Source organism: Kryptolebias marmoratus, linkage group LG22 (genome assembly GCF_001649575.2).
Source record: "Kryptolebias marmoratus isolate JLee-2015 linkage group LG22, ASM164957v2, whole genome shotgun sequence".
Classification (NCBI taxonomy): Eukaryota; Metazoa; Chordata; class Actinopteri; order Cyprinodontiformes; family Rivulidae; genus Kryptolebias; species Kryptolebias marmoratus.
In genome coordinates this window covers 28967162-28981040 of record NC_051451.1, presented here as the reverse complement: position 1 = coordinate 28981040, position 13879 = coordinate 28967162, and the positions used below count along the sequence as shown (strand labels likewise).

The 13879-nt window shown below is 39.7% G+C and overlaps 1 protein-coding gene across 1 annotated transcript in view; it reads left to right on the top strand.

Moving 5' to 3' along the window:
- The window catches only part of LOC108246566 (gamma-aminobutyric acid receptor subunit pi), a 51130-nt gene extending 41159 nt beyond the window's left edge, over positions 1–9971 (top strand). The window contains exons 7-10 of the mRNA XM_017434186.3: positions 4614–4751; positions 4929–5081; positions 5624–5814; positions 6459–9971. Of these exons, the coding sequence (XP_017289675.1) occupies positions 4614–4751; positions 4929–5081; positions 5624–5814; positions 6459–6824 (848 nt within the window). The 3' untranslated portion in view covers positions 6825–9971. The remainder of the gene's footprint in view (positions 1–4613; positions 4752–4928; positions 5082–5623; positions 5815–6458) is intronic.
- Positions 9972–13879: the final 3908 nt, after the last annotated feature.

Below are 13879 nucleotides of genomic sequence, written 5' to 3'. Positions count from 1 at the left end.
GCAGGACTGAATGTGTTCACTTTCCTACATTAGTGTTAGTGTGTTTGTGTCTTTATTACTGAATGGACCTGGATGGTTGATATTTCACTGCAGCTGATTAAAGGACCAGCCGAAGCCTAAAAAACAAGCAGACAGACAGTTTGAGTGAAAGGACGGTGTGACCTCGACTTGTCATCACATCTTCCATGACTAAGGCACGCACATATTCCAAGATTACAGTGACAGGATTCATCAGACTCAAACCTGAAAGTGGCTCAGGGAGCGTGGGACATCGTTTTCACACACAACCCGATCAGTCCGTTTACTGGAGGATGAAAACAGGAGTGATGTGGTATTTAAGATACTCCTTACTTTAAAGCATCTCCAAAACAAAACGATAAAAAAGACAATTTAATCCGTGTTGTTTTGTTTTATTGACTGAGTTAAATGAAGTCCTCCTGAGATGTTATCAGTCTGAGAGGCTCGTTTATGATGAACGAGACAAAACTTTAAACTTTAAATACTTTGTTCTTCGTCCTTTAATGGCAGTAAAGATGAAATTTAATTTAACAAGATAATTTTGCTTGTGTTGCTTAAATAAGTGGAGAAGACCTTCAAGCTTTTAACTCTTTGTCAACCTAATCGTTTCTTTCAGTTTCTTTTGTAAAACTTTTTAACATTTACTCTTAAATTTTTACACATTTCACTTTCTTGCACAGAGATATTTGCAAAACTAATTAATGTTTTTCATTTAAAAAGGATAGTTTTTCAAAACTAACAGAAAAATAAATAAATTGTTCTTCCAGAGACATCATGAAAACCACAAACTGTAAAACAGCATTTGTGTCTTTTTCCCTCAGAGACAAACCTCTGAGCATCAGGCTCACTCACATCCTTCAGGATAATAATGAGAAGAATTATTATTATATAATAATATAATAATTATTATTATTGTGAGGTGACACTGACCTGTCCATAAATACCAGCAGATTCAGGTCATTTATTTTGCATTTATGCTGGTTTATGTTTTATGTTTTGAAGTGATGTCTTTGATATCTTAATTCAAACTCAGACAGACTCATAACTTTTGAAGTTGTTCGGAGTTTAAAATGAAGTTTTTAGGAAATGAGAACACGTTCACATATAAAATCAGATGGCAGAGAGTTCTGACTTACAGCGAATAATTAAGATGAAATTAAAAGATGCTGTTTTCAACAGTGGAAGAGATGATAGAAGGAAAGAAGCCTCCTCTCTCCTCCATCTTTATTTCGCAGCTTCCTGCAGGCGAAGCTCGGGATGATCCCTGATCCCTGCCAGGAATAAAACTCTCAGCTTCAGCTGCAGCCGCACTTCAGTGACACAAAGACACCTGAAGGTTGAATCCAAGTAGACGATGATGGATTCTGTTTTTCTTCAATAAGTCCAAACTAAATATGAGCAGTTTTTCTGTGTTTGTCCTGCTTGTCTTTCTTTACACCTTTTATTGTTTCTGTTTCCACGTCTTCCTCTGTCCTCTCGTTGGCTTCCTGCTCGCCATCGATCTCCATCTCCACTCGCCCCTCTGTCACGTGTCTCTTTATGAAAATGTATATTCAGGGATTTATTTCTTTTAATGCTGTGCCAAAAACTGGATCTCCTGCAGAGGAGGGAGACTGTCGCTGTGGGAGTGTGTGTGTGTGTGTGTGTGTGTGTGTGTGTGGGTTGAAATTCAGATCACAGTAAAATATTTAGGAAGTCCTGGCAGCGAAACGATTCAGAAGAAAGCATTTTTGTTTTGTTTTCTTGCTTTAATTGAATATCTGATGTCTGATTTGCACATTTACACAAAGGGGTTGAATTTAACTCTTTACTACAGTAAATTCATCCATCTGTGTCTCTCATTGGTCCAAATAAAGGTTAATAAAATCAACTGGACTTCTTTTTTCAGCTACAAATAGAAGTCCTGTTGTTTTGTTTTTACCCATTTTTTTGTGTTTCCCATGTCCTGGAGGACTGAGAATCTACACCAGCAGATCGATAGTCATGTCAACAATCAGTTCAACTTTAATTTAATAGTATTTTATATCCTTTAAAGTCATTTTCTCCCACTATAATGACTCTGGCCATTTATCCATGACTTCCTGTGGGTTTAAACAGAGAGAGAAGTGGATTAAAGATTACAGACTTCTTATTCTCTAACTCCCTCTGCAGATATTCCAGGAAAATGCAGCTCATTAATCAGACCTCATTAATCACTGCAATACTTTCTACACAATAATATGTTACCCACTACAGCAAACAAACCACCCCTTTTATTTTACTGCCTTTAACCTGGAATTAATTTACACAACAACTAACAAAAAGAAATCTGACAAAAAGAAGCCCGGAGATACCAAAAACTTCATCCGCCAAAGTTAAGCGGTTCTAGCTCCACCTCCTGCAGCAGATCCAGGATCAGGTCTCTTCAGGTCCGTCTCCACGGTCCTGGTCCATCAGGTTTCTTCAGGTCTGTCTCTGTGGTCCTGGTCCATCAGGTCTCTTCAGGTCCATCAGGTCTCTTCAGGTCCGTCTCCATGGTCCTGGTCCATCAGGTCTCTTCAGGTCCGTCTAACCTGGACCTTCTGTCCGTTCTTCATGTCCAAACGTCTGCAGCTCCTTCAGGTTGGACGGTGCTGCTTGTGTCCAACAACCAGAGGTTCTCAGCTGGACTGAGGTCTGGGCTTTGACTGGACCATTCCAGGACCTTTAACTGGTTCTTCAGCAGAGGCTTTAGGCTCATTGTCCTGCTGGAAGGAAGACCTCCGTCCCTGTCTCATGTCTCTGGAAGACTAGAATATTTATGCCTGTAGCACTTTTTATTTGATATTCTTTCTATATAAGTAAGTTTTTCTCCAGTTGAACTTTTTTATCTGGAATATTCTGCGTAGCTTCACTGGTTCTAATGATCCTGAAGCCTTTTGAAACCCACAGAACCAAACTTAACCCTGCCTTCTTTGAATTTATTACATTTTCATATCTTCTTTTTCCGAGTAGTATTTGGGTTAACTTTGTTCTCCAGGGTCTGGTTCAATATTCATAAAGAATCTGTTCTGGTACGAGGCAAAAGTCATGCTCTTTACCTCCCGAGACTTCTTCTCTTCTTCTCTTACCCTTTGTGATTAATTGAATGAGCAGCAGAAATGCATTTACTGTTCCTTTTAGATTTCTGTCACCCTGTGTTGCAGTGAATCATTTCAGAGAACTTGGCTTTATATTCTAAAACCAGGTTTATTGTTTTCCTACAGAGCTACATGCAGAAATGTAGAAAAGTGTTGAACCATGCAGACATTATGCAGCTCCTGTTAAAGAAGAACATGAGGTCTTAAGCAGTTGTTTTTTCTTGTTTTACATTCCCTTGTTTATTCTCAAACGTCTCTTAGATTTTTAGCATTATGAGAAATTTACCACCCACTACGAGCTGCAGTCCCGAACATCTCGCTCTGTGCACAGAATAGCTGTTAGCAATTACTATTCCCTGCTGCTCCTTTTATTGCCACTGCAGGGTTTAGTCGAGGAAACACCAACGTCATTTCTCTGTAATCCAAAAATAAAAAATCAAAACAACTGGCAGTGATGAGCATCCCCTGCCTGCACTTGGATGTTCTGTGTTTTAATTCATCCCACAACAAAACAAATCCCCCACAACATCTGACGGTCACCAAGATTACAGTATTCTGGAGCCATCTTGATTCATGGACATGCATGATGTGCACGATGTGCACGATGTGCCTGCGTTGGTAGAGTGTCTGTGAAACGATGCAGTTTTGGGATTAAATCTATCTGCGTCGCTTTAATAAATCGATAAATCCCCTAAACACAAGCCTCTGCTGTAAATAACAACAGAAAAGTTAAAGTGTGTGAAAACCAGATTCCCTCTCTTCATTTCTTACAGCAGACAGCTTCTTTCTGTCTACACTTCCTGCTGTTTAGTTTAGTATTGTTTTGCCTTTAGGGCCACCTACAGTTCAGGAGAGGAACTGCAGCAGCGCCGCTGTAAACAGCAACAAACACTGATGGCGTGCTTCAAGGAAAAAAAGAATTTAGCTTGAGTTTTATCCTCAATAATGTGGAAAATACATTTTGCTGCTCACTGCTGTGTTACTAAGAGAGGATTAAACACATCTGCTGCTATTTGTAGTTTAACTGAGTCCGGTTTTAGGAAAGTCTTTTGCAGTTTTAAACTTAGGCCTGTTTGTGAGTGGTTGTTTTTTTCCACTGGGTGATGAGCAGTTCGTATTTCTCCTAAATCAAACCCCACAAAGTACCTGAGGTTGACATTTTGCACAGCAGCTGCTGTTTTGTACCCGTGAGCTCATCATATTAACGTCTCCCTCGAGACCCTGAACTGAATCAAGCCGGTCTTTATGTCCTAATCAACACTAATGAAAACTATTATTAATATTAATGATGCCTCTAATGTGATATAAGAGAGAAAAGAAGGTAAATAAAAGGAAATTGAACATAAAATAATAAAGAATAAAGTCAAATTAAGTCAAACACTGATCATCTGCAGGTGAAAATTTAAACAACTGATCTGCAGCTCTGCACCAACAGTTATTAAATCCATGACTGATCCTGGAACCTGACGGGTGGTGCTCCTGTCGTTTCCTTTGCAGGGGGCTACAACATCAACGACGTCATGTTCTACTGGACCCGCGGGAACGAGTCGGTCAGTGGTTTGGACACTCTGCAGCTGGCTCAGTACACCGTGGAGGACCACTACACGTCCGTCTCCGAGGCTGTCTATGAAACTGGTAACGACTGCCACGGCCACGCTTTCATTTAAAGGAACAATTCAGACATTTTGTAGTGGTTTCAGACTAAATGAACATATCTTAAAATAGAAGTTCTTTCCTTCTGAACATTGCGAAACTTTTTCGTTTATTTTTTTTACTCTGGTTCTTCTGGTGGATTTCTGTCTCCTCCTGAAGGCCTTTACCCGAGGCTGGTTTTCCACTTTGAGCTGAAGAGGAGCATTCTGTACTTCATCCTGGAGACTTATGTCCCCTCCAGCCTGCTTGTGGTCCTCTCGTGGGTTTCCTTCTGGATTTCCCTATCCTCTGTTCCAGCTCGCATCTGTATAGGTGAGCATCAGCCTGAAAACCTGCCAGTTAACCCCATCTGAAGTCATTTATTAGACTTTCACAAACATCTTACTTTCTTTAAAATGATGCCAGTAAATATTGCAATACATATAAAAGAAGAAAAACATCAGAAAATGTTTTAGTCTATTGTAAGAAAATAACATCCTGGCCTCAGAGGCTATTAAAAATGGAACACTAACTTACTGAAACTTTGAACACTTTTCAAACACACATTTACACACCGAACATCTCTGATGGTGTTCAAATTTAACACAGTCAGGCTGTTTTAATTTGGACAGATCACCTCTAATTCTCTGCAATAAATCTTTGATGTGATGCAAAATTCATAATTAAATCAATCACTTCAACCAAACGTAAATAAAGAAAAGATCAAGTGTTTGAATCAGAAGAACAGCATGAATTAAAGGTGACTTTAAGAGTTTTCGTCTTTATTTGAAATGATTGTTTCAAAGAGGAGAAGTTTGTTTTTAGATGTTTCCTGGCTGCTGCCCCCTGAAAACCTCCGTGTTTCTGTCCTCCAGGAGTGACCACCGTGCTGACCATGACCACCCTCATGATGGGAGCACGCACGTCTCTGCCCAACGCCAACTGTTTCATCAAGGCCATCGATGTCTACCTGGGGATCTGCTTCAGCTTCATCTTCGGAGCCCTCATCGAGTACGCTGTGGCCCACTTCTGCACGCTGACCCACCCGGACGCTCACATGTTCATGGTGAGAGACGTGCTCCTTTATTCCACATTATTCCACCACATCTGTGTTTATTATTAGATGTTTATTTGATCTACATTTATTTCACCACATCTGTGTTTATCCTTGTTGTTTGAAGGCTGAGTCAGCATTCACACTGATGTTTGTTTGCTCTGTGATATTTTAGTCGTTCATATATTAAAATATTCAGCTCAGTCTGGAGATAACTGCTATGACTTTTGGTTTCTGTAACTTTTATACTTTTCAGAATATTTCACTTAATTTACAAATACATTTCAATCTCTTCAGTTTCATTGTTCTCTCAAGTAAATTTATTTATCTTATGCTACTTTTAGCTTTTAGCTGCTGTTCTGCTTCTATTAACGTTACCAACTCAGTTTCAGCTTCTTCAGGAAAGTCCAGCAGTCGTTTAGATCTGATCCAGCAAACAAAATGATGATTCTTCTAGTTGTCATTAATGTTGTTGTGGTCCCAGTCATTGTGTTCTTCATGGTGGTTGCTGTCTTTGTCATCATCATCATCATCATCATCATCATCATCATCATCATCATGTCCTCCTGTAGTTTTAGGTAAGCTCACCTTTCTAACTGTGTTAGATTTCACCTTCATTAAATAATTTCTCCTTTTCTTGGCTTTCCTTCCTGCAGTATGGCCACCAAATGCAAGAGATGGAGGACGAAATGAACGGTATCGTCACCACCATTTCCAGGCACTCCCACAGAGCCAAGAGACGCAAAGAGCCCGCAGTCACCCCGCCCCCCGCTCCTGCCTCCACAGAACTCACCGTCAGCCCCTCCAGCCCCTCCAGCAGCGAGCCCAAACCCGAGGCGTCTCCTCCAGAATCCACCAACTGGTGCCTCGTCACTCTGGCCACCATCCGTAAAATTCTGAGTTTTATAAGCTGCTGTCATGTGGAGAACCCCCACCACATAGACAACTACTCCAGAGTTGCCTTCCCCCTCTCGTTTGTCATGGTCAACCTGCTCTACTGGACGTATTATCTGTACTTGTAGTGTTAGCTTCAGTGCAGCACGTGTCCTGCAGAGTATTTTACTGTATGTTTGTACAGGAAGCGTTCACTGGCCGTGTTCTGAAAGGGGTTTGTACAATTTCTACGTTTGGATTCACGAGTGACAAAGTCTCATAAGGTTACTTTTCAGAAAGACCAGCTTCATTTTCAGTTGCAATATATTCTCACGTGTATTTAGGGACTGATTTTATTCTGATTAAAGTGCCCCTGAGAGGAGCTGACGCACCTTAAATTCAAGATGGAGCTGTGGTTCAGGGCTTTTTCACACTTTTCCCAGCTGTGATCAGTGAAAGTTAAGTTCAGTTTATCTTCTGTTGTTGTGTGCAGAGCCAACAGGCAGATGAGAGGTTAAACAGACAGAATGTGTGTTAATAACGATAAACAAGTTGAAATCTTTTCTCTGTGATGCTCTGTGAGCTGATTTTCTTCTTCTTCTTCACTGAGCAGTTCCTCTTTGCCTGCATCTTATTTTATTATAATTATAAATGTGGTGGCCTTTGACCTCTTCAGTTGTTTTCTGGAAACAGATCTGATTTTAGGACCATGTGAAACAAACTGTACAATATGAATTTAATACACCCATGTATTTAAAATGCATGAACCGTATCCTCCAAACTAAAACAGAGACATCTAGTGGCATAAATGCAAAGATCAACTAACACTTCATCAACCAATCATGTAACAACAACACTGGAGTTCAGACTTGAGCGGTTTTCTTCATTTGCGACATGTTTCCCCCGCTGCATGTTGATCGGACCTTTCTCTGGCCTCGGAGGATGAGGGTGGAACCCCGGGTGTCCGTTCGGACCAAGCCGCTGGAGGAAAACATGAATATGCAGAATATGGGAATACAAAGACCATGTAGTAGTAAACTTCACCTCATTTATGCAGTAATTATCTGCTTTGTTTTTCACTGTGCTTTTGTAAGACATGAACAGAGCTTGAATAGTTAAACTTTGTGCGGGGATGTAAATATAATGAAGGACGTGCGTATCCAAACGGTGAAATATCAGGATATGATGTGATGGAGATATAACACCTCTCCTCAGTTTTGAAGTAAAAGCAGATAAATATTTGCTTTGTCAGCACTGACTATCATAGTTTGAGTCTTCAAGGCTTCAACTACAATACTCTGAGCAGTTTATAAACGTCTTTATTCATTTAAACGAGGAAGCTGAAAGTCTAATAAACCCTTAGAAACTAAACTTCCCACACAGAAAATCTTATTTTATGTGATTTTTGAACAAATTCAAAGAGATCCCAGGTGAAAAACCTGCAACATTCATGTGTTTTCCAGTTTTTATTTTAATGTTGAACCTTTCCTCTCAGTAATAATAATCTAAAATCTTTTTTCTTCTTTTTGCTGAAACGTAATGTTCATGGAGTCGGGACAAAGTTAGCTAAATGTAGCTCGTTAACTGTAGCCAGTTTCATAATTAGACTTCTGTTTGCTATGCAAAATACCGCTGAGTACCGTACCAACGTGGAAGTACTAATACGTCTGGTAATCTTGTAGTTTCAGGCATCTGAATGATAAAACACAAAGTATTAAAAGTGTTGTTGGTGTTCCCAGGCTAACATCCATCCATCCTTCCAGTATCTGATTATTCCCTTAAATCCTCCGTTTGGCTCAAAGGTTTGAGAAAATATAAATCTATCATTTAAAAGCCTTCAGTTTTTAACACAGCAAACATGACAGAAAAATAAAATATTTGTGATCGTGTGAACAGGGCCACATTTTAGTGAGACGTAAACCAAAGAATTTCATTTTCTTCTTATTTCTCTGAAGCTTTTCTTAAATTAGTGTCATGATAAAACAAATATCAGGTTGTTTGCAGATTCCAGCTGATCAACAGATGCATGTTTATTTCTTGGACTCATATTCAAACATAAAGACAGAGATTTGTATAAGTTTCATTTTAAGGCCCACTCTTTGGTGTGTCACAGCATATTTATGCTTCACTAACTTATTTTAGTCGGATTTCTGTCTGCCTGATGATTTCCTTCACTTCACGTTCTCTTTGCATGAAGATCAAGTGTGACTTTTTTATTCTTTCTTTTACACAGTGGAGAAAAAGTACAAGACTATCGCAAGTTTTAGTTCTCTGATATCAACTCAACTGAGTCCAACCTGAGGCTCATTAGGACCACTTAGAAAACAAGATGAGGAGGAAGATTTCTGTTTGTTTAAAGTTGAAATGTTTCAACAAGTTGAAGAAATTTGAAGCTGGATATTTGGATGTTTCCTGTCAGAGCAGAACTGCAGGAGACTGAATGCACATCAGACCCTTTAAGAATTTACAGAAACTAAACTGAGGATTCAGGACGCTGCAGCACCTCAGACTGCTTTCAGAGAGAATTTGTTGCACACATCTTTTAAATCGATACGACTGCGAGACTCTGAGACTTGCAGGAGCAAATTACAGATGTTTGGAGACACTTTGGAGACTCCTGCAGCTCAGTGAGATGCTAGCTGCAGGCTGCAGGCTGCAGAAGGAGGTGCATGAGACAACAACAGTATTTATGTCTTATTATTTGGTAGTTTTCCCAGTGAAGGTGCCTCCATCAGGAACACAACGGAGTTCCTCAGAGAGCAAAATGAAGCAGAAATAAGTCTCAAATATCAGGCAGAAGACTGAATTTACTCTGATTTGTGACATTAAAACCAAGAAGTGCTACACATGATGGGAGGTTTTTCAACTTCTAACTCAAAACTTGGAAATTACACAAAACTAAATCTTCCTCCTCATTTTTCTGTCCTTTGAGTGTCCCTGAGGGGTCACCGTAGACCGTGGAGCCAAAGAACTACAGCAGAAACCACCATCATGTTAACAAATTTTAATGGTTTATAAAATGACTCCATAATTTCAAACACGTGAAAGAGGAAGTGGAGATGATGTATTAAAGTAATTTCTCAGTTAGAAAACAGGAACTTATGCTAATTTCTCCTGATGTGTGACAGCTGAGTAAACAACCTCGATATATGGAACATTTCTTTTTTTGTGAAATGTATTTATACACTGTAGACCTGTCTGCTTACCTGATGTAAATAAATGATACCACTATGCATGTTTATTTGGTGTATGAAATGAATGATAGCAATAAAATAAAGTTTATTGTGTTGATTGTCGACACTTTGTCCATTCTGTTTGACGAAGGAAGTGAGAGTGAGGCTCACCCTGCAGATGTGCAGTTGTGTGTTTGTGTTGCTGATGCTGGGTCAGCAGCGTCCCGGTGTGTGTGTGTGTGTGTGTGTGTGTGTTGGGGGCTGGTCTTAATTCCCTGCAGCTTCACCAGCTCTGAGCAGAACAAGAGATGAGCCGAGGTTCCCCCACTCCCCTCTGCTCTCCCCCGCTCCCCCCTGCTCTCCCCCGCTCCCCCCCCGCTCCCACACACTCACCAAATAAATTACTTTTAATGGGCGAGTTTCATTTACGGACATATAAGCGTGTTTTGCTCTTCCCAGCAGCAGCACAGATTGCAGAATTTTGCTTTTAATGATTTCATTACCCAGAGGTACCCGGAGCGTTACCTAAGCAAGAAATTACTTTATATTAAGATGATGAAAAAACAACTTTTGCAGCTAAATTGAACTCCGGAAAAGCTAATTATGTGTAGCCGCTTATTTTCTGATGCATTATTTACATATAATTAATGCACCCAGTTTCCTGCAATGATAAAGCTGAGTTAGATTCAAAACTTCAACAAACTACAGAGAGAAAGGAAGAGTTAGACTTCCCTAATTAGGCTGCCCCCCCCCCCCAACAACAACAACAACAACAAGTAAAAACAACAGGTCCAGAGGCCTAAATCAGTTGTTCTATTTTATCTGTAATCATACATTTAACTTTTTATTTGCCATATTTAAATATGAATAATATCTGATTTTATGACTCCAGAACCTTATAAGATGGATTATACCAACTCAGCTTTTGTAAGTTTAGAGCAATAATGCTATTAAATATACTTACATTAATTAGTTTATAAGCATTTCTAATGGCTTGTAGACCTTCTCCACACCTCAGTCAGTAAATGTGAAATCCAAGCAGCTTTAGTGTTAAAAGCTGATAAGATGGATTGTTGTGTGACGCCTGTTATCCTCCCTGCAGGATGTCGAGTCTGAGGGGTTTGAAGGCACAAAAAACTGGAAAATGATCCCAGCAGAACAAGATTCAGTGGTGTGCCAGCATGAATTCAACTAAATTCAATGTTTGTCACGGAGTAAAAATCCAACAAAACGTAGATTAGGGCAATCTTTTCCCCTCAAACAAACAACAGCAGGAGGTGGAAGTCAGTTTATTTTAATTCATATGTGATGAATGTCAGAAATCTGCTTCTTCTTCAAACCTGCTGTGGATGTAAGATTTTATCACCAACTCTGTCATCAAAACATCCCATGAACCACTGCAGGTATTTCAGTGAAAGTCCAGAAAGTAATAAATGGATGTAATCTGTGAAGTCAACCCAATTCAAGATGGCTGCCACAGCCAACAGAAATGGTTATAATTCAGTCACTTTTACTCTTGTGTGGTTGTAGCTGAGAGTCATCCAAAAACATTAACAGTTGGTGTCAAACCCTGGTGTCTGTTAGCAAAATATCTCAGGAGCCACTGGATGGAATTTAACAGAAATAAATCAGTTCAGTTCAAAACATCACTAAAAATGTTTATAAGTCAGTTAGTTTTACAAACATTGAGCTAAACTTTGATAATCTTGGTGTTAAACTTTGGTGGAAATCTGCATTTCATCCAGTAATGATTTAAGGTCTCTAATTACTCATTTATTTATTTCTGAGAATTCCTCTGACTCTAAAGCTGTGCTGCTCGGAGTCACCACAAGATGGCAGTGTGGATTAATCTGAGAAGCCTGAAAGCTCTGCAGAGTCCCTCACATGTTGATGCATCCAGAAGAAGAGCTCTCATTGAAATGTTTCCCTGCTGGTTTCATGTGAAACTTCCATCAGCTGCAGCTTCATTCAGTCTGCAGTTCGCTGCTGACAGGAGCGAGATTAAAACTGAAATAAAGAACAAACACAAATAAAAAAGACAATATAGACATGCCAAACATTTGCTGATATTACACTGAATGAAGTGATTCAACAGTGTTTTAGCTGTAACGGAGAGTCATCAGGATGATTTCCTCTTCCTCTGAATAATCTGCAGAATACGTGTCGTTTCAGTCTGTATGTGGATAAATATGCACCACTGTGAGGCAGTTTTCAGCCTCATAATACTCTTAATTGTTTCAACACTTCATGTTTGAATATTTAACTTGTAAGGTAAAACAGTTACGAGTCTCATATCAGCAGAATTTATTATTCCTTGCATATATAAAGTACTCTGCTTACAGCAACGTGTGTTTTTACATAGAAATACTCGAGCCTCTGGAGATGTGCATGATGTAATACTGATTCATGAACTGCACCATGATAAACTGGGGAAATGTTTTCTGAAAAGAAAAAATGCTTTTTAGCTTATTATGACGTTTATGACACATAAATGTTTATAGGAGACACACGACTTTCCCTTCGTTTCAGTTGAATAATTCTGGTGGAATCTGGTGGGATTCGGAAACTTCAGGTTCAGTTCAGATCACCAGGTTGAGGAGTAAGTTGTGGGAATGTTCTTGTTCCACGTCTGAGTTGGTTTGGGAGGTGAACATGGAGGTGAACCTCAGGTCCTCGTGGTGGGCGATCATGTAAACAGGTGCAGGTTTGTTGAAACAGACGCTGCTTGTATGAAAATGTTTCCTCTTATGTTTTCACCCAAACATATCAATTATTTTAGAAACTTAGTAATTGATTTGAATCAAACTGCATATATTTTATTTTTATCTTTATTATTCACCCAACATTAGCCACTTTTAAAACAAATCATCAATCAGCTGTGCCTATGGTGCTTCATCAATTATGGAGTAAATGAAGAAGCAGCAGCTGCTAGAATCTGCTCACTCAAGCTGACAGTTTAGTTTATTTAGGAGAAAATATCTTTCTGTCTGTTATTTCTAACTGTCCAACTTCTTCCAAGAGTTGTAACATTTATTTCAGTTCAGCATTTATTGTTATACTTTGCTGAATGAAAAACACATTTTGGTCTAAAAGAAATAAAACATGACGTTGTGTCTCAGCCATCAGCTGCTCTGATTCCTAAAGGTCTGCATCAGACAGAATAACTCATATCTGTTAACCTCTGAGTTTAACCACCACAAACAAATCATCAAAATCATCAAACTGGTTCAGATCTGCTTGCCTTCACTCCTAAAGTACACTTCATTAACCATGAGCAGCTGTTATTGGCATGAAGTGGACAGAAGCAGAAAATATGGGTCCAAATGAACCAAACTGCAAACAGAAGAGGTGAAGTAACAAAGTAGGAGGTTCTGAATATACCTATAAATTACTACAGCTGAACTAATTCTAATTTTACCCTCCTCTTCAGAGCCATTCTGTGTCAATCAGATTTTTTTGTAAACGTGGGCCAACGGGACCATTATTCTGTAAACTGAATTTAAAAATCAAGCCTTTTAAGCCTGACTGTTTAGCCTGGCATATTTCAAACCATCCTCAGTTTTCCCCATGAGCTGCTGCTCCCCAACCTCCCTTTAGCCTTTATCTCCTGTTATTGAGGCGTCTTCATCTTTTGTTTTTCAAATTGAAGTCGACCACATTTGTTCACACCAGGCCGTGATGAATCATAGCATAAAGCACAGGTGTTACTAATCACATCAGCCATATGTCTGTTCTATTCAGTCTGTGTCATTACAGCATGGCAGCAGGACAACATGTGGAGTCCTCTGTACCTGAAAATTACAGCCCTGCTTTCACCTACATGGATAAAAACACTAAGAAAGCTCAGCAGCTCTTCTGCTTCTCTTGGCCTGGGTGACAGGTGTGTAATCCGTTCAGTCTATTCAGCAACGGTGTCGTTACCGCCATCATCTGAGGGCCGAGGCGGGGCCTGCCACCATCTGAGGGCCGAGGCTGGGCCTGCCTCCATCTGAGGGCCGAGGCTGGGCCTGCCACCATCTGAGGGCCGAGGC